At 44.1% G+C, this 19,282-nt stretch overlaps 1 protein-coding gene across 5 annotated transcripts in view; it reads left to right on the top strand.

The window, feature by feature from the left end:
• The window catches only part of SETD4 (SET domain containing 4), a 111,897-nt gene extending 111,080 nt beyond the window's left edge, over positions 1–817 (top strand). For all 5 annotated transcript variants that reach the window (XM_069202513.1, XM_069202515.1, XM_069202510.1 and 2 more), the window contains one exon: positions 504–817. In XM_069202513.1, the coding sequence (XP_069058614.1) occupies positions 504–638 (135 nt within the window). In that variant the 3' untranslated portion in view covers positions 639–817. The remainder of the gene's footprint in view (positions 1–503) is intronic.
• Positions 818–19,282: the final 18,465 nt, after the last annotated feature.

Raw genomic sequence — 19,282 nt, 5'->3', positions numbered from 1 at the left:
TAATTGGGGGCGAGTGGGCTGGTCACATCCATATGCTCTGCAGTTAGCGTTGAAGCACATCTTCTCGCTTCTGTACCTCAAAAACGAGTCCACCTTTTCTGTTGAGTTCCTAGATTACTAACTTGACAAAAGAACATTTCAAGTTCAGGATTTTATATTTCCCCGCGTTCATGTTATCATCAACATAAACTCGGACTTACTGATCAAAGAACTGAAAGAGCTGAAAAAGAGTTTTCGTTGTAGGAAACTGTTTTCCTAGCCTATTTTATGAGATGATCGAAGTGGGCGTTGTCTCCTCTTTAAAAGTAGCTTTCGGGGGCCGCATTGACTCCTTGGAAAGCCCATGTTTTACATTCATTGATTCGAAGCTATAAAGAAAAATAACACAATTGTAAGGCGAAATCAATTTTAACACTACTTAGTCAGCAAATTCATCACTCACAATGTACATTAATGTTATTTTTTCATTTCTACAGTTTTGTGTAATTTTTTTCCTTTTACAGATTTCGCATTGGAAAAGCGATAAATTGGGTTTGGAGGACCAGCTGGCTATGGTCGAGTCTTTGAGATTAGAAGATCTAAGCATTCTACAAAGTTCAAGAGATATTCTGGAGAGTTTGAAAGATGCAACGGACTGAATATTTGACTTTTTAAGCTATCCTTTTTAATGGAAATTAAAATGTATTTTTGTGTCCTAAACGAAAATTATTTATTTGAATTATGCAGTTTTCAAACTTTTCTACAATGAAAGTTTTTATCTCTTATTTAATTTGTTATTTTTAGCGTCTCTGATGGCAATAAAATGATAAAACAAGAATATTTTGTACGAAACCATTTATCAATTGAAACGGAACATGTGCAAATTTGCGCTAGACTGGTTTGTCTTCACACTGTTATCACTGGCCACTAGAACATACTGCAGAGGGCAGAGTAGATACTGCTGGCATGGGTAGATCATACTGCGATTTTGTTTGAGCAAAGCCAGTATCCTGTGAAATTTCCTGACGATTGTGGTGGATTTACAAGCATACAAGCAGTGCACAGGAAAAACTGGTTGAATGACAGTTCAGATAAACATTATTTTCAGGTACAAAACCGTGGCTTTGTGAGACTCAACCAAAGGATGTGATAAATGAACCCTTACGAGATATCCGGAAATGAGCACAGTAAGATGTGCTGGTGATGGAGGCTGTAGTTGCAACTGGGTCATTCCTAAGACAGCCTCATCGGACCACTTTTAGAGGTCAGTGGCCTTTGGTACACATCTGCCTAAACATGACTAAGAATTTGTGACACCTCTGGCTTTTCTCTCTCCTTCCAGAACTGAGGCCAGCAGGCGTTCACCTGACTCCCTCGACATCCTGTCCCCGTCAGCTGCCACTCTCTTCGTGAGGGTCAACAGCACGGACAACGTCTCTGAGCACTGTGGTGACTGCAAACATGACACTGATATGATACTGATCTGGAAGTTATATATTGATACCTACCAGCACCAGTCCAGATTGCGTTGCTGGTTCCACTAGTCACTTCTGACATCCACTTCAATCGCAGTGAGACCTCTGTGGAACCTTTATTAAGAACGTCTGTGTTCAGGAAACTGAGGATGCCCCATCAGGACCAGGAACACGTTGACCGCGAGCTGCTCCCGATGATGTAAAGGACGTGAGATTTTGTAGACCTTGTCAATTCAGACAAGATATCACCTCCATAAATAGGCCAATTAGACTGGTGAGTCCAGCACTCGATGCCAAAACATGAACAAAGAGTCCAAGTGCCTTTACCACTATGGGAAATTGTTGAATCTGTTTCTTTTTTCTTTATGGTAGATGAATATCAACATGATTATGGGCAGCTGTGGGTTGCCCCTGTGACTGATATCTCTGCCTTTTTTGTTGCCCAAACACATCATAGATAAGCATGTTTATACTGTATCTAGGCAAAGAGGCTGGAGAAAAAAACATTGATATATCTGCGTTAGTCTTCATTTGTTGCACTACACGATTCATGAACATATTCCCTTTGTGTCACCAAGCCTCAGTTTAGTCATCTTACCACAATGAGAAATCCAACTGAAACACGCTTGACTTACCTTTCTATGGGAAAAATGTCTCAGAGGCTCGGCCGGATGAGGTGCTCCAGCAGAACATGGCCAGTCACAATCATTGAGTTCCACTGAAGCGAGCAAGCAAGATCCCAGTATTCTTTTCTGTGTCCAAGACGGTTCAGTGGTCAGTGTTTAAAAGCTAAGTCGAAGTTGACCTCAGGACGCCATCAATTGTAAGAGACACTTATATTTTTAAAAGGGCAAGGGGTGTTTATTTACATTAACCTTGTACATTGTTTAGTGAGAAGAGAAAATATTAATTTACGAAGGTCATATAACTTTATCTTTATTTTTCCCATTTTATAGCCTTAATAACATTTATGGAAGTCATAAAAAGTAACACAGGAAATAGGATTTTAAGTGAGTAGTATAGTCTTCTTGTCCTTTCTGTTTGTGGTAAAAATGCTGAATTGCCAGAGCCTTCATTTTCCAATTTTTTTTTATTATTACATAACACACCAATTATCTAAAACAAGCAGTACAGCCGCCATGCCCACCTTCGTTCTGTTCTCTCATCCCTGACTCATAATTTTGGGCCTCATTACGCCACCAGGGCCATGGTGGCGGTCGGACTGCCAGCTTTGCCAGTTTTCCTCCACAGGATGGGCTGGCGGTCTTAATCCGCCAGGGCAGCGCTGCTTGCAGCATTGCCCTGGGGATTACGAGTCCCGTCGCCGCCGGCGATTACATGGCAGTAGCCCCGCCATGTGAAGGCTTGCGGAGACTGGCTGGAGGGGGCCCCTGCACTGCCCATGCACTTAGCATGGGCAGTGCAGGGGCCACCCAGGCCAGCCCCGTCGCAATGTTCACTGTCTGCTTTGGTGCTGCACCCTACGCACAACAGCATTGCTGCCAGCTCTGTTATGAGCCAGAGGCAATGCTGTTGGGTGTTTGCCACTGGGCTAGTAGGCGGAAACATTGTTTCTGCCCGCTGACCTAGCGGGAACTCTTAATGGGGCCCACGGGAAGGCAGCCACACTGGCAACAACGTGACCATCTGAACCGCCCGCTGAAGTCGTAATGACCCCCTTTATGTTGTCCTTAAAACCCCCTTGAAACATTACTGTGGAGGTGACAAGGAAGTTAAGACATATCTTATGATTTTATCCCCTGATTTAAAAACCCCGTCATTCCCACCCAGTTGAGCTACTTTATCTATAATAATTTTATTTGGGTATCCTACCCTTCCAAACAAATATCTCTGCTGTTCCACCAGAAAAGTGCTGATAACGTATCAACTGACCTTGCTGCTAGCATTCTTGAAAATTAATGCATGAACCAAAACTGCAAACAAGCTTGCTATGTCCATGGCCACGTTAGTATATCCCTGGGAGGGATGCTGGACCTGAGCCATGTAACGAGGTACTGTCTTCTGGAACTTGTGAGCAATGGCAAACATTACACAATCCCTAACCCATATTCTGAACCACTTCGTCAATGCACAACCCATCCTCATTCCAACTCTTCCTTGTCCTCAGCACCCACTCCCCACTTTCACATTCTCTTGCTATTGGCGATAAAATAAATCTTCTCTCATATTTTTTTACACAAGGTAAAAATGTCCACTATATTGAAATTCTTACATATATGTTTCCATTTAGCAATTGTTGAGTTCCTTCACCCTTTATTGTAAAGAAATCTACCGGTGGCTAAAGACACTGCAGGCCTTAACATCCATGCCCCCGTGAAATTATAAATTGATTGATACCCCACCATCATGCCATTGCCTACTACTTTTCTGTTCTCTGGCACTTATGCAACATAAACCAGCCCAAACCCTCTCTGCCGGTGTTCGTCACAGTTGCACATTGACTGTGAGTCTTCAAAGACTTAAGATCCTGCATGCAGTACCTCTTCTTTAATCACCTCATGATTGTTCAATCCCACGCTCCAACGTATTCTTTCTCGGCAGTTCTCTAATAACATGTCCTATTCGCAAGTGTGGTACAGACTTTGATTAATGCTCTGTAGGACCCCAAAAATGCTTTAACTGCTCATTGTTTTCCAAACTTGATGTGTATTTCGCATGTCCTAACTAAGCACTCTTTTGGATGCACCCCTACTGTGGATATAGGATGTGCACAATAGTCAACTTGACTGACTTTGATTTTGCAATTAATCCATCTTAATGGTTGAACCATTCACCTTCAGAACTCCTGAGATGTCCTTCAAAAACGGATGAGGCTCTCGATGATCTCTGCAGTGCACCAGCATACCATCCTGGGAATACAGTACACCATCGTTCTCAAACCCTTAAACAAGATATGCATCCAATGCTAGGACACTGCAGAGGCTGCAGCCACTCATAGTGGTAGACGCCTGACATGAAATGCCACAACATGGGTCATACAAATTCTGTTTCTTAGTTATTGGTGTGGTCATTCTCAGTTTGTTCAACCCATTTATGTTTTGCATGTTTTTTCCATTTGCCTACTATATCAACTCTCTGATGCACCTGGTGTCATTCTCAGTGCCCCTATCTCTACCACCTGCATTAATGTGGAATCCATATTGGATATCACTTCCCCTGTACTTCCTTTCCACTTACTATAAAATGATCACAACGCATTTCAATCTGAAAATGCACATAGTTGCAGGTGGCAGCAAGTCATGTAGTGCCCCTCTATCGCTGTTCCAGTAATTATGCTCTTAGAAAAAAACGCTTCTTTCTAATTTTGCATTTTTTTTATTGAAACACACATCCATTGCTTTAACAACAGAAGCATGTCCACATAGTTTCTAATCATTCTTGTAAACCTCCTTCAGTGGAAGATGATTAAATGCTCTCCTGCCCTGTGCTCCATTATTCTGCTTAAATAATGCAAATACCTCCTCCATTTATAAACTCCTCAGATCCCTCTTACCCCTGCTCCCTATCTATCTATCTATCTATCTATCTATCTATCTATCTATCTATCTATCTATCTACTAGCATATCTATAGACTCAACATATATATATATCACATATATATTGAGTCTATAGATATATTATAGAGGGACTAGAAAATGGCTAACAGTGTAATATAGGACTATATTGCCACTGAGTAGGTCTGGTGACATTAAGAAACGAAAAAGGCTGAAGTCCCTATGTTTTATAAATGTCACCTGAATCCCAACATGACAAAATAGGACCATATTCCACCTTACTTGTCATTTATTTTTTATATTACATGATTTAATCATTTATTTTAATACACCTAGGAAGCATGGTCCATTTAGTAATCATTGAAGGTCGCACAGGCTCTAGAAAGCCTCTCACAGGGTCTTGGTGCTCTAAAAAAAAACCATATTTTTCAAATTTGTTCCCAGGTGGGTTCTTCGCCACAAGGCTAAGGGGTCAGTGTATTCCTACCCGTACCACCTTATACCTCAATTATTTTTAATTTTCAGGACACTGTGACCGAGTCCCTGAGCCCGCTATTAGCAGCTGCTGTTTGTGTTGTGGCCAGCCAATCAGAGCAAGCTGTCTCACAGGAGTCACAAGAGGCCTTCACCCCCTCGAGCGAAATGGCCAATGGGGAAAAGGGCCCTTGTGGGCAATCAGGTCACTCTATTATTTGGAGTTGCATGCCCGTGGAAATCTCTCAAGGCTCTCTCGTACCTAAGTTTTCAGATAGCTGTAAATGTTGAACCTTCATTTCTCAAAAACTACTGAACAGATTTACACCAAATCACAACAAACAAACGTTCTGGGTAAAGAGCTAGCTTTCTGCCAACCTTGATATAATTCCATTCAGCCATTTTTTCTGTAGCGCTGTCTAATATTTTCTATGGAAATTTCATGAAGAAATTGCATTTTTTTCTTTGCCCCAGCTTGATGGATTACGCCAAATCTGTGGAGGAAGTAGGTGAGGTGGATGAACTTTTTTGTTTTAAAGTTTCTTGCGGATTTGTGAAACGCTGCCAGGGTTGTTAACAAAACAAGTTGCAGCCTATCAATCAAACCCCTTAGCCATGCCGAGATGTCTATAAACACTACTGATCGGATTTACACCAAATCACAAGCGCTCTTTCTAATTGGCTTTCAGACAAATTTGATGTAAATCGGTTCATTTTTTTCTGAATCGCTATTCATTTTTCCCATAAAAAGTTGCATGAGGAAAACACATCTTGCCCCCACTCCACCTTTTCTTGGCCCCGTCTGTACTGATCACCTTGAAACTTTCCAGGAAGGAGCGGAGGAAGATGAAACTTTTTTAAAAGTTTTATGGAGATGCATCATGACGCCAAAGTTATTAGCAAACTAAAATAATCAATTGTCTATTGAAATGTGCTCCGAACTATAACAACGCAGTGGCAACTACCACTGGGTAAGATATATATTCACTGAAGCAAAGGTTAAAGTTACATATTTATAGGCAGTGCCTGATGAAGGTGCAAGTTATAGTTAGCTTAGTAAATTATAACAGGTGAATTTCAGTGTTTTTTTTTTTTTTTAAACCTGGCTACACTGTCACTTTAAATTTTGTTCTTTTTCCAGTTAATTTCTGAGTGTATATAACATAAAGTACGACATTTTTACCATATCTAACAATACCATTATTTTACCCTTTTGTGTTTTTTTTTTTTTTTGTGAGTTTCTGTGTTTTTTGCTCATGTTCGCCCAACTTCTTCACCTAGCATAGCTATTGCACATGTGGGAGGTTGGATGCAAGGCCTGTGTCCTACCACCCACTGCAATGTGCTCTTTGGCTGTGCATGGAGTGGGGTTGGCAATAGGCCCAGCTTCGCCCTCATGGGTAGCCTACCCCCTGTTGCTAGCCAACTCCTCCATGGACCCCCAGCCAACATGTTTCAATTTTGTATTTTTTTCTAGCTTTTTGTGTAGTACTCCTGCAGTACTGCTGCACAAGCGCCTCTCCCAAATACTGTGGGACAGCACAAGCTTCACTTTTTAACGCTTGCATAGTCCTGTAGTACTTTAACGGTGCCATATGGGAGGGCTGCGTTGGGCCCCATGGGCCCTCACATAGGTAGGGGGGAGGGCGGGGGCTTACTGTGTTTTGTGCCCGCGGCATGAATGTTTTTTTTTTTCACCCCCCATCAAGTGTGAGGGGAGACGGTGGAACACCTATACTTTTTTTTATAATGCTTAGGCCAAAGGAACCGAGTGCCAGAGACCTAAAATGGCTGCTGCAACATTTCTTTTCATGTTGCGTCCAGATTGCCTGGTCCAGTGTAACCAGTACCAGTCTTGTGGGATAGATGGACAAACTGGTAAATAAAACCCTCTCACCGAATCAGAACGGTTTATTTTTTTGAAATTTTTGAATTTGCAAGCACATGGGAGTACTACGGTACCAACCAACCACAGACCTACTTAACCAGATATCACTATATTTTGACCTTTAATTTCTCAAAAACGGCTGAACGGGTTTACTCCAAATCACTAATAAGCACACTTTTTGAGTAACTATCTGGTGTTCTACTAAATTAGATGTAATTCTGTTCAGCATTTTTATTTTCTGAATCACCTCCCAAAATTCTTAGCAAAACAAAACATGCTCTCCCATTGGAAATTATGACCCAACTATAACTACTTAATGACAACTGACACTCCATGAGGCCATACTACCACACTGAAGAATCCATTGGTGGAAATACCTGGGTGAGATACCATGGCAAGTACTGGGGGAAGGGCCCATTGGACAGAGTAAGGTCAAGGGGCAGTGACTAGGCTGTGTGCATGTAATAATAATCTGATTGACAAAGGGAGAGCACAGGTCCTCTGAGTTACAACCTTTGGACGACAGTGAACTGAAATGCTCAGGCATTACTGTAGTAGGGAAAATCAAGGCCCGAACTTGATGGGACAGAATATCATTACAACAACTTCGAGCAACCAGATATCAAAATATACATGCAAAACTAAGGTAAGGATTTACTATTCTTAACTCCACATACTCATGTTTGTTGCTGCTGGTGCACACAGGTGCCTATTTTTCCTTAATCCGACATTCCCCAGGAGCAAAAGACTGGAAAACACACAAACTGGAAAGCAGGAAGACCGAAACCATCAACAAATGAGAAAACCAGAGCCTGCAAGAGTGAAATAAAGAGGTGAGGCGCATCAGGCAGTGAATTAAAGAGGCCTGAGTTAAATTCTTGACTACGCAGACTTGGTATTCAGCGAGGGGTCATTTAATAGCACCGGCCACTACCTTCTAAGCAGTGCTTTGGGCACCGACACTCATTATGTCACAAATTAAGCACTGCAGGTTAAGGAAGTGAACAGGATAGGGCCAGAATGTTAGTATAGATGGGATTGATAGACGATTTAGAGAAGGATATAACTGGGAATGACACTGGGTTTCTGGGGTGGACTGAAGAGAAGACGGGACCAGACTGGACAGTTCTTTGAATTTTCAGGAAATTGGTGGGAATCCTGAGATGCATTTCTGTAGAAGAGGAATGGGCTGACCAAAGCAGTGAGACAGGATGCATTAGGGGCAGGTGATAATGCAGGGTGTAGAGACAATAGAAACTTTTGGAGAGTGGCGGCCCTAGGATGTGTGTGGGTGGTAGGACACAATGACAATGTCTAAAGGAACGAGTACAGGATTGAATGATAATAACAGGGAGGGAGATATCCCTGGATCCCAGGATATTTCATATGGGAGTGTAAGACCGCCGGTCCAGCCTACACCATAAAGCGCTTAAGAAAAGATATGGGCCAGTGGACATTTAGATGTTTTCAAGAAACTGCATATAGAGACTCAGTGTAAAAAGGACTTGAATATAGGTGTAAGGCAGCTGGTCAGGAGGAATATTGACAGCTTCCCCTCGCCATTCTGGGTCTATGCTGGCGTTTATTCCAGATAATCCCAGAGAGTAGTGTGGCAGTCTTGAAGTACCACAACGCCCTTAAGTCAGCCCAAACAGCCTCCAGTTGGCAAACGTTGCTACTCTATGATACAGGAGTTTAGGGCTAGGAGTATTGTGAATCCGATCAATTCCAATGCGCTTGGTTGGCTTTCACTACCATGCATCCGTTTCCAGGATTTCCCACCCCTCCAGTAGTGGGAAAGTGGTCAAGAACAGTGGTGTCAGTGTGCTGCATCTTTAAAAAGGAGCACACTGGTGTTCCCTGTATAAGTTTCGGCATGGCTGTTAAAAATGCAGAGGAGAGAAACATGCTTTGCAATGTTTCACAGGGCTAGGCTCTGGACAAGTGGGCAGGAGCAAAGGCACTTGGAGCAGCATGCTGGGAAAGGGCTAGTACTCTAAACCGGAGGCAATGGAGCAATGGTTACAGCTCTGCCCTAACAAGATTCTGAAAGACTAAATTCAAGATTAGAACAGTCCAATAATCACTCTGTTTTTAAACGTAGAGCAGTTCTAGGAGTTTTCTCCCAATGTCTCAGGTACACTGTTAGTTGTTCACGAATTACCTTAAACTCTGCCTACTTAAAAAAAAAAAAAAAAAAAAAAAAAAAACTAACTCGCACATTGTTTCTCCAAATATATCGAATAAAATATATGGGAGCTCTCCATTTGTTTTCACGACACAAGTGCCAGTACTTTTTGCCTGATGTAACAACTACACTTACAATTACTCATACACCTTGAGGTATGGTCTGTGTATCAGGTCAGCAAATTCATTGCGAGAACCAGTCAAGCCTGATTTCGTTCCCTTGCTTAGATCCTTTCAAAATGAATGCCACATCTGGCTGGCTGTAAGAACATAGGGCCCAGGAAGCATAACTTTAAACAAGGAGCAAGTCAAGCTTCAGTAACATTCCAAGACCCTCTTAATGGAATTGGCTTTCAAAGACTATTGTCTGTCCAATCTGAGCAAGCAAGTTGCCCAAGTGAAGTTTATGGGGAGTTTATGCTTATGACAACATCCAATTACTTTCAAATTTGAAGACATAGGGCCTCATTGAGTTTGGCAGTCCTGTGTCCGCCACGTTGGCGGTGGCAAACAGACCGCCAACAGGCTGGCGGACAGGACCACCAAATTATGACTTTGTCAATAATCCCAAGGGAATACAGCCAAAGCACAGCCGGCACCACTAGTGTTGCCAAACCGCCGCAGATGATTGGAGCAGCCACCAGCAGGCCGGCAGAGACCGTGTTTCCGTCTGACCTATTATGAGGCTGCACACCGCCAAGATTTCCGCCGCGGTCAGACCACCAAGGAAACCCAGGCGGAAATGAACTGTACAGAAGGAGGCACACGCCTTCAGGAAGCCACCCTCTTTCTTAGCCGCCATAGAACCAGAGCTAGATGTCATGCTGCTGCTCCAGCTCAACGAAAGACAACTGTAAGTACACACATTCACCTGTTACTGTTGTACATTGTTAAATTCTGTACACTTACATAACATACCATAGGGAAGGGAGTGAGAGGGCTACACTCACACGTAACAGTACACTGACATGCACACTCACATACAACTACAAAGAAACCCACACATACACAGCACACACACTGCAGCCACCACATAAACACACACCACGTGTCAAAAACACACATGCACAGTAACACAGCACAGGCCCAGGCTCACACAATACCATACAACATAACAACACGTCACAACAACACCACAACCGTACAATTATTAACCCATTGGCAAGCACTTACAAGCGACACTAGCCAAGGACACGTCACACTTACAACACTATGTACAACTACCAGGGAGCGAACACACACAATTACACAATCATATAACTTACCAATCAACACACACATCACACACACAGCACATCATACTTATGCACAATAAACGCATACTCACACAGTCAAAGCACATAAAACCACACACCACAACAACAAACATGTCAACACAAACACCACACAATACCATGACAACAACATGTCTGCAACAAACACATGCCCATCACACAACACACACCCCTTCCCTGGGGGACAAAAGCACTGCACACACACTCACATACTGCTCAAACACTCACATACTGCTCAAACAACACAAGAAGCACAAGCACCACACACACACACAAATACTTGACCACAACCAATGTCAGCCAGGAGCAACTCTTCCCTGGGAAAGGAAATGCAGGACAAAGATGTAACCAGGAAAGCAACAATTGGTTGGTTTTATATATATTTAACACAATAAATAGCAAAGTTAAAGGCCGTTTGCCAGTCCAATATAAAAGAAACTTTGTGTGTCAACCGCACTATATGGTCCCCAAACTTGACTCATGACTGCCATGTAACCTCCACAGGTAAGGGCATCAAGGGGCCAGGCAGGTACCTCAGGGATGGTCTGCAGAGGGTGGTGGCGGGGAGGGCGTTGGGCTTAGGCTTGGGGGGGTTTGGGATTTGGCTTGGGGGGGTGGGGTGTTTGTTTAGACTTTGGGGAGGGTTGGGTCTTCTTGGGAGTGGTCAACGTCTTGGCAGGGGAGGGGCATGGATACTTGCAGGAGGGGTAGGGGAGGCCTTGGGGATGAAAGGGATGCCCTTGGGGAGGGAAACGGTATGTTTAGGAGTGTCACAGGGGGAGGTGTAGGGAAAAGGGCAAACTCGGAGAGGAACGCTTTTTTACACACACCAGGACAGCCATAACAAAAGGGTTTTGGTGTGGAGGGAGAGGGAGTGGTTGTAAGAGGTGCTGATGTGGATGTCTTCCGTGCATGTTTGTGGGAGGTATGCTTGTGGGTGGAGGGTGTCTGTTGGGTGGGTGAGTGAGGTTTTTTTATGTGTCTTGGGCTGAGTGATGGGGAAGTGCTCGGGATGCTGTGGTAGGTGCGTGGCTGTTGCGGTAGTGACTGCCGGGATGGCGGATGTGCTGCATGTAGGCGTGTCAGTAGTTGTGGTGTCTGTGGGTGTGGTGACTGGGGTGGATGTCCGGAGGGCTGCTGGAGTGCTGTCTGTGGGTAGGATGGGGGTGGTGGCTGGATCTCCGAATGTTGGTGTGGTGTCCGCAGGTATGTGAGGTGTCGTGTCTGTGATGGTGGGGGTGTCAGGGCAGGTTGTTACTGTTGCTTTGTGTGTAGGTGTATGTTGCTTTTGTGTATGCCTGTGGTGTGTCCTGTGGTGCTTTGGTTTGTCTGCGCTACCCTTGTATGTTGAGGTGGATGCATGCCTGTATGTTTGTGTGCTTTGGCTGGGTCGGGGAAGGGGGGATTGGGACAAGGAAGGTGGAGGGGGAACGTGAGACAAAGTTTGTCTGGCTGCCGTCACTGTGGAGGCCAGAGCCTGAAATGATCTCTGTAGGCCAGCCAGTGCACCGTGAATGCCCTCCAGGAATGCATTACTCTGTTGTATCTGAGTTGCCATTTCCTGGGTGGCATTCATGATGGTCGACTGACCCACAGAGCTAGACCTCAGGAGGTCAATAGCCTCCTCACTGAGGGCAGCAGGGGTAACAGGGGCTTGGGCAGAGGTGCCTGCGGCAAAGGAGATGCCCGCTTACTTGTGTTAAAAAGGGACGGCCAACTGGGTGGGGAGGTACTGGGAGGGCAGTGATAGAAAGGGGGGTGGCAGACAGAGACGGTGCTGGGGTGGTCTCAGAAGGGTCTGCCACCACCAGAGAGTGTCCACTGGAGGTGGATTCTGAAGATGATTAACTGTATCAAGTCTCCCCCATGGCACTCCCCTCATCCTCCAGGCCACTGTGTCCCTTGGCGTCAGTGTTCGCATGACTGGAGGTCCCGTGGCCAGCAGCTTCCCCACTCGGCTGTGCCTCGTCTCCTTCACCTGCTGATGCCGATGCTGATGCTGGAAAACTATCGTGAAGTAGGGTCATCATGTTCTTTACATACCACTTACATCACATTATACACATAAATAACATCCCATCTAGCTGTACTACACACCCAGGTATTACCAGTTTAGTGCCAACATCATGTCACAACAAGATACAATTTAGAACCCTCAATAAAAACCCTTGTCGCACACCGGCTAAGCTACCTATATCACAACTACAATACCATTATATCAGTAGGACTATCACACGAACCAGTCCATGACAAGGTGACTTAGCCACATGATACTGGGCCCCTATCCACAGCAACATAGTTAACCAACAACCAAGCTATGGGAAATTTAGGTAACATTGATTTCCACATATCACATATACAAACTCAACACAAACTAACATTTTGACCTATCATGTACCAGGTAAGGGACTTTATTGTATAGTAAACACAAGACATCATGCTGCATACAAGCCATTCCCACTTCATGCCACTGAGTTCAATTTGCAAACATGCAACTACTCTAATTGGCATATCCAAATTTGGATTATGATAGAGTTAGAACACATGTCACCTACACATGTACCAATAATGATGTAGGAAAGGATGATACATACTTTGTGGACCAAGTCATCTAAGTCATTGTCCTCCTGAAAACAAAGTATAGCACACTTATAAGGGCCTAATTATCTCAGAGTCTTTACCCCCACACAACCACAGGTAATATAACTATTATTTCAATACAATAGACACCTGTCATGTGCATGAAGGTGACATATAGTTCAATGCATCATGCTATTATTCCAATGACTGAGAGGGCAACATCACTATCCCCCCCCACAGACACGATTAGCCTTACATCTTTTTGGGAAAAATCAGAGACAAAACCCCATCTATCTGAGGCTACCATGACAGGGACATACACCTTGATGCAAGCCAAATGCCTGGCTACACATACCATTCCACTCGTGTATGTGAACTACCACACCGGCACCACAATGTAGTCTGTGCAAACAATAGGTTTCCATACAAAAAGGGCTCACAACATATTCAAAATAGCAAAATAAATTATGTTTAAAACGTATTACAATGTAGATTTATGACAGAACCTTACAATGTACATTTGATGTTAGCAAAAAACAGTCAAGATTGTAACTAATAAGAAAATGTCTTGGCCTATTTATCATGCCTACAACACTATGGCTAAAGAAATAGCTGTGTAGCCATTTCTCACCTACAGTACATGAACATGGTACTTACATTCATAGCTCTGACATGTATGTGATCCAATAGGAGTCTAGCAATACCTCCATGATTCCCAACATGTAGGATGTCCACTCAGATGACACATTACAGAGGCCTATGTACATCCCTAACTTACCAACTGGGTTCACACTGTAACAGGTCTGAATACGTTTTGCAAGTATGGCATGTAAAATGTCAGATGGACATCACAGCCTCACATGATGCTGTCAGTCATCAGAAACCTTATGAAAAGTACGAATGACTTTAAATTGTCAGACTCTATGTTTCACATAGACATGGATCAAGGGACATTGGAATGGACAGAGAGCAAAGACTTGGACAACTTACCATCGTGATATTGGGAGTATTGATCTGTAGTTGGGAAGGAACAACCAGCAGGGTATGAAAAGCTGTATAGTGGTACACATCTGACACAGTCACATGTGCATCATCATATGCTTCTGTACAGAAGGGACAGCATAGGTGAGCAATATGTCCCTATACACAATAGAATGTGCATACCTGTGTACCAATGGTGAGGACTGTACATCTATGTGTTCCTTAGAGATCTTTGACCCTATGCACTTACCACATTGTCAGAGCTTAGAATCTTTCACATCATACACTAACCTGGTAAAGGGATAAAAATGTGTTACGTCTGTACTTACTCCCTTGTGGCTGCTGTGCTGCCCTCAAACACCCATCCAACTCAGGGTAGGCCACCGCCAGTATACGGGCCAGTAGGGGGGTCAAGATTCGAAGAGTACCCCGTCCTCCTTGGGAGGACATCGCCAGCTGGACCACTGTGGTCTTCCGGGCCCAGCGTCTCAGGTCCTCCCACCGATTCCTACAGTGGGTGCTCCGCCGGCTGTGGACCCCCAGGGTCCGCACTTTCTTGGTGATGGCACACCAAATCCCCTTTTTCTGATGGGCGCTGACCTGCATGGATGACAGACAAAAAGAGAATGTCATGTCCACATGCACTATACCAATACAGATAGGGTGAAAATACAAGTTAGTGCCAGTAGCCATACACCTTCTGCCTTCAACATCCCCTTTAATGAGGAATGACCATCTGCAGTCAGGCCATGAGTGACATTGACAGGCATAGAACATGCATATCCAGTGCCAGGTGTCAGCTTGAAACATATGACCAGACCACAAGCATATCTCGAAACATGGTATAACTGTCCGAATAATTTTCACACCACCTTCAATTATCATGTAATACAGTATGTAGGTGGGTCGGGATGCATACATCACACACTCTCTAGTATATCTCAGGACTCAAAATCTATCTATGCACATGTCCATCTACCTGTACATATTGCCTGAATCCTTCATTCAACCACATTTCCTGAAAATCATCATACACTCAGCAATTCAAACATTGGTATTGCATTGCACTCACCTGCTCCACTAGTTCTTACAAGGGTAGGACCTCCTCCACAAGCTTGTCCAGCTCTTCTGGTGAGAAGGCAGGGACCCTGTCACCTGTAGGACGTGGCATGATTGCTCCCAGAGGCAGTACACCGCAGCTCCGGTCATGGAAATCTTGCTGGCAGCAGTGTCAGGAGTCAAGTGAGAGATTAAGTATGAGATGGCTGTCACGTCCGCCACGTACAAGACCGTCACCGCAGGCGGACATTGCCATTGGCCCAAGTCCGCAATGTGTTCCAATGGCGGTTGTATCCACGTACCGCCATTATGTCATCTGCCGGTGGGGTTAGGCCACTTCTTAATGTCCAGCACAATAGGTCAGGCAGCTGCCATTTTAAGGCTCATATGTGAACGAAAAAGTTTTGAAAGTTGCGTTACAAGCTGTGAAACATATCTATGACATTGTGCTCACTGCTGGCTTTAAGCAAACGTAGAAATGTGCATGTTTTATGTACAGGATGTTAAATTGATGTATCCTGAGTTATGTACATGTAATAGTATTGTCACCAGAGTAATGACAATCTGAAAATGGTGTAGGTGTACCAAATATGTGCAACATGTTAAGAAACAAAATGTCACATGGACTGTCAGTGACATATTTCTCAATTTTAACAACATGATAGGGGTTAGGGGATGTGAATGCAGTTATAAGCCAATATTTGCCTAGGTATGAGTTGAGTACAACGTTTTTACAGTATCATGTTTCAATATTTAGCATTTTATGTGACGTAGGTGTGATCATACTTATGCTATACAGATTGAGTGATACACATACATTCTGGTGTTCTCCCACATAGTTACCCTGGCATGAGAAGAGCGAGACAACCTCCTCCAGTGTACTGCCTACTAGCAGGCCTGCAGACCATGGAGGAGCGACATGATTCAGATCTACCGCCTGGATGGGCAGACAATCATGGATCTCTGTCGTCAGTCGGAGCCAGATCTGATGCCTGCCATTTGTAATCCCAATAGCATATCTCCCATTGTACAAGTAATGTCAGAGCTGCACTTCCTGGCCACAGGCTCCTTTCAAGATACAGTGGCCCTAACTGCAGGGATGGCTCAGCCTCTGTTCGCTCTCGTGTTCCGCAACGTGAAGATTTGGCCCATGTAAAGACTGATTTTTATGCTATGGGACACAGTCCACATGTGGTTGGAGCCATAGATGACATCCATGTAGCCTTGGTTCCCCCAGATGCCAATGAACAGGTATATAGGAACAGGAAAAACTTCCACTCCATTAATGCCAAAGTGGTCTGTTTGGCTGACCTCTATATTTCACAAGTTTGTGCAAGGTACCGGGGGTCAGTCAATGATTCCTTCATCATGCAGAACAGCAATATCCCACTACTGATGACACAACAATAAACAGAGAGGGCCTGGCTGGTTGGTATGTCATGTGTGTGTGCGTATAACTCATATCTGCTACCAGGTATGTGGATGTCTAAGATTTATGTTTGGCTTGTTGTAAGTATTCCTTACAAGGTACTCACGCTACCCAAACCGTCCTTGGTTGTTGACACCTGTGAGGTACCCAACCATGCCAGGGGAGGTCTGCTTCACTCAGGCCCACAGAAGGACAAGGGGTATCGTGGAGTGGACTTTTGGGCTCTTGAAGGCAAGATTCCGCTGCATCGATAGGTCTGGAGGAGCCCTCCTCTTCTCACCCAACAAAGTAGGTCAAATTATTGTTGCCTGCGGCATGCTCCACAACCTCGCCCTGAGATGTCAAAACCCATTCATACCAGATGAGGGGGACCCTGCAGTTCCTGCAGATGAGAATACAGATTTGCCAAGTAAGGATGAGTATGATGAGAATGTAGCTGGAGACATCAGGGCCAATCTCATCAATCAGTACTTCACCTGATGTGATGTGATGTAATTAAAGTGGTAGAAATGTTTGATAAGGGTCTTATTATGACCATCAGAGAGGTCATAAGTAGCTCCAAATCCCATGACTCTGATATATGCATGCAGATTGTTACATTGAATAGTGTCTAGCCATTTGATTGACATAGTTTAAGTTTTCCACAATGCACAATCGGACTTACTTTTGTAATATGAATTGTTTGTGGAATGTTTATATATCAATGTGGCCCTTACCTTGTGTTTGTCATTTACAAATTGCAGATAACTAACTGGCTCACCTCATTTGGCAATATCAGACAGTGTCACAGGCAGGTGGGATATGCAGTCTGACAAGCCAAGTGAACATGGATTGAACCAGGTACCGTCAGACATGAGAATTGTGGTGTGTGAGTTCTATACCCATACTGTCAGAACAGTGGGATGCTAGTGTCCTATTTTACACTAAAGACCTTTTTGGCATTGGATTTGGGGGCAATGGTGCCAAGTATGTGTTCATTTGCTTCTGAAACATGTCATCATGTGCTATCCATAACCTTTAACATCATAATGGTTTGTGTTGGATAAAATCTGACTTGTATGTAGCTGTCAGTTTGTTCCCTAAATGCAGACAAATGTGCATGTGTCTGAAGACTGACATAGGTGAGTGGCAAGGCTACATAGACCTGACCATTGTAAGTGGAAGGTTCCATGACTGGGGACATTTGTACTGACCTGAGTATTTTTCATGGGGTATGGTCATTTGGGAGCTATGGTATGGGTATGTGATAAGGCTTTAGCTGATGATACATCGAACCAATATGTTTGCCTCCTGGAATAGTGGAAGTCTGACATTTCCTTAACTACAGAAGTCTGTGGGTTAGTAGTGTATGTCACCTATGCTGAAAACCTGAAGTTAGCAGCAGTACTTCACTGGCATCCTTGGCATTCTCCCAACCTATATGTGGGAAAGTGCAATCCAAGTGATTTGAGTTTTGTTTATCATTATTAGGCAATGCAAAATCTAGCCTGGTTATACAGTGCATGTGTGATGGAACAATACAAAGGTTTTACATTTGAAAGAAACATTGTTGTGCAAGAGGTGTTATACATGACAGTTTTATATGATTGTTAAATGACTAACACGTGATCTGTGGTTAAATGATATTTATTGGAGAGTGCACAGCAAAATGGGTGAATTGAAACAAAAATAACACAAAGTAAACAGTGAAGGGTTCAGTCATGTTGGATGAAATCATCAGTGTAGCTGCTACAACATTTGGAAACACAAGTCCAGTGTCCTTGTACCATAGGAAAATGGAGATAGGTGTCAGAACAGTCAAGAGGGTGTATCTGTGCCACAAAAGGGTAACCAATCAGTAGAGGTTCATTTCCTGGCAGTGGTTTTGGTCTTGGCACCTGCTCCTCCTGAATGTTTTGGGGTACGTCCACCTTTGCGGGGGTTCTTCAGCTACAGAGGCTGTGGTGTCTGAGGCATTTCAGTCTCCTGGCAGGACCTCCATGCCACTAGTAGCCACAGATATAGAAAAGCCTGATGGTTCATTGCTACTGGAAGAGGCCAGACGATAGGTACAAAACCTACCCAGGGTGGTGTTGATGTCTCTTAGCACCCCCTGCAATGGAAGCCAAGTGGGCATTTTGGGCCTGCCATTGCTACATGATTTCCTGATGGTTGTCCCTCTGCTGCTTTCTGATCTACCCCATCATGGTAAATACCTGGCCCAGCATGCCTTGGGATTGTTGGTAAGCTCCCAAAACTTAGGAGATGGTATCCTGGCCAGTTGTGTCCCTAGGAGTTGTCATCCTCTGGCCCACACCATCCCTCTCATGCACCCTACCTCCATGTGCCTGTGCCCCTGGCACAGTTTGCCCACTCCCACTGGTGGCAGGTCCATCATTGTCTGGGTTCACAACAGGAGACTGTGGTACCTGTACTGGGGAGGCACAAGATGGAAGACACT

Source organism: Pleurodeles waltl, chromosome 8 (genome assembly GCF_031143425.1).
Source record: "Pleurodeles waltl isolate 20211129_DDA chromosome 8, aPleWal1.hap1.20221129, whole genome shotgun sequence".
NCBI lineage: Eukaryota > Metazoa > Chordata > Amphibia > Caudata > Salamandridae > Pleurodeles > Pleurodeles waltl.
Note: the sequence above shows the minus strand (reverse complement) of the source record. Positions and strands in the feature narration are given on the sequence as shown.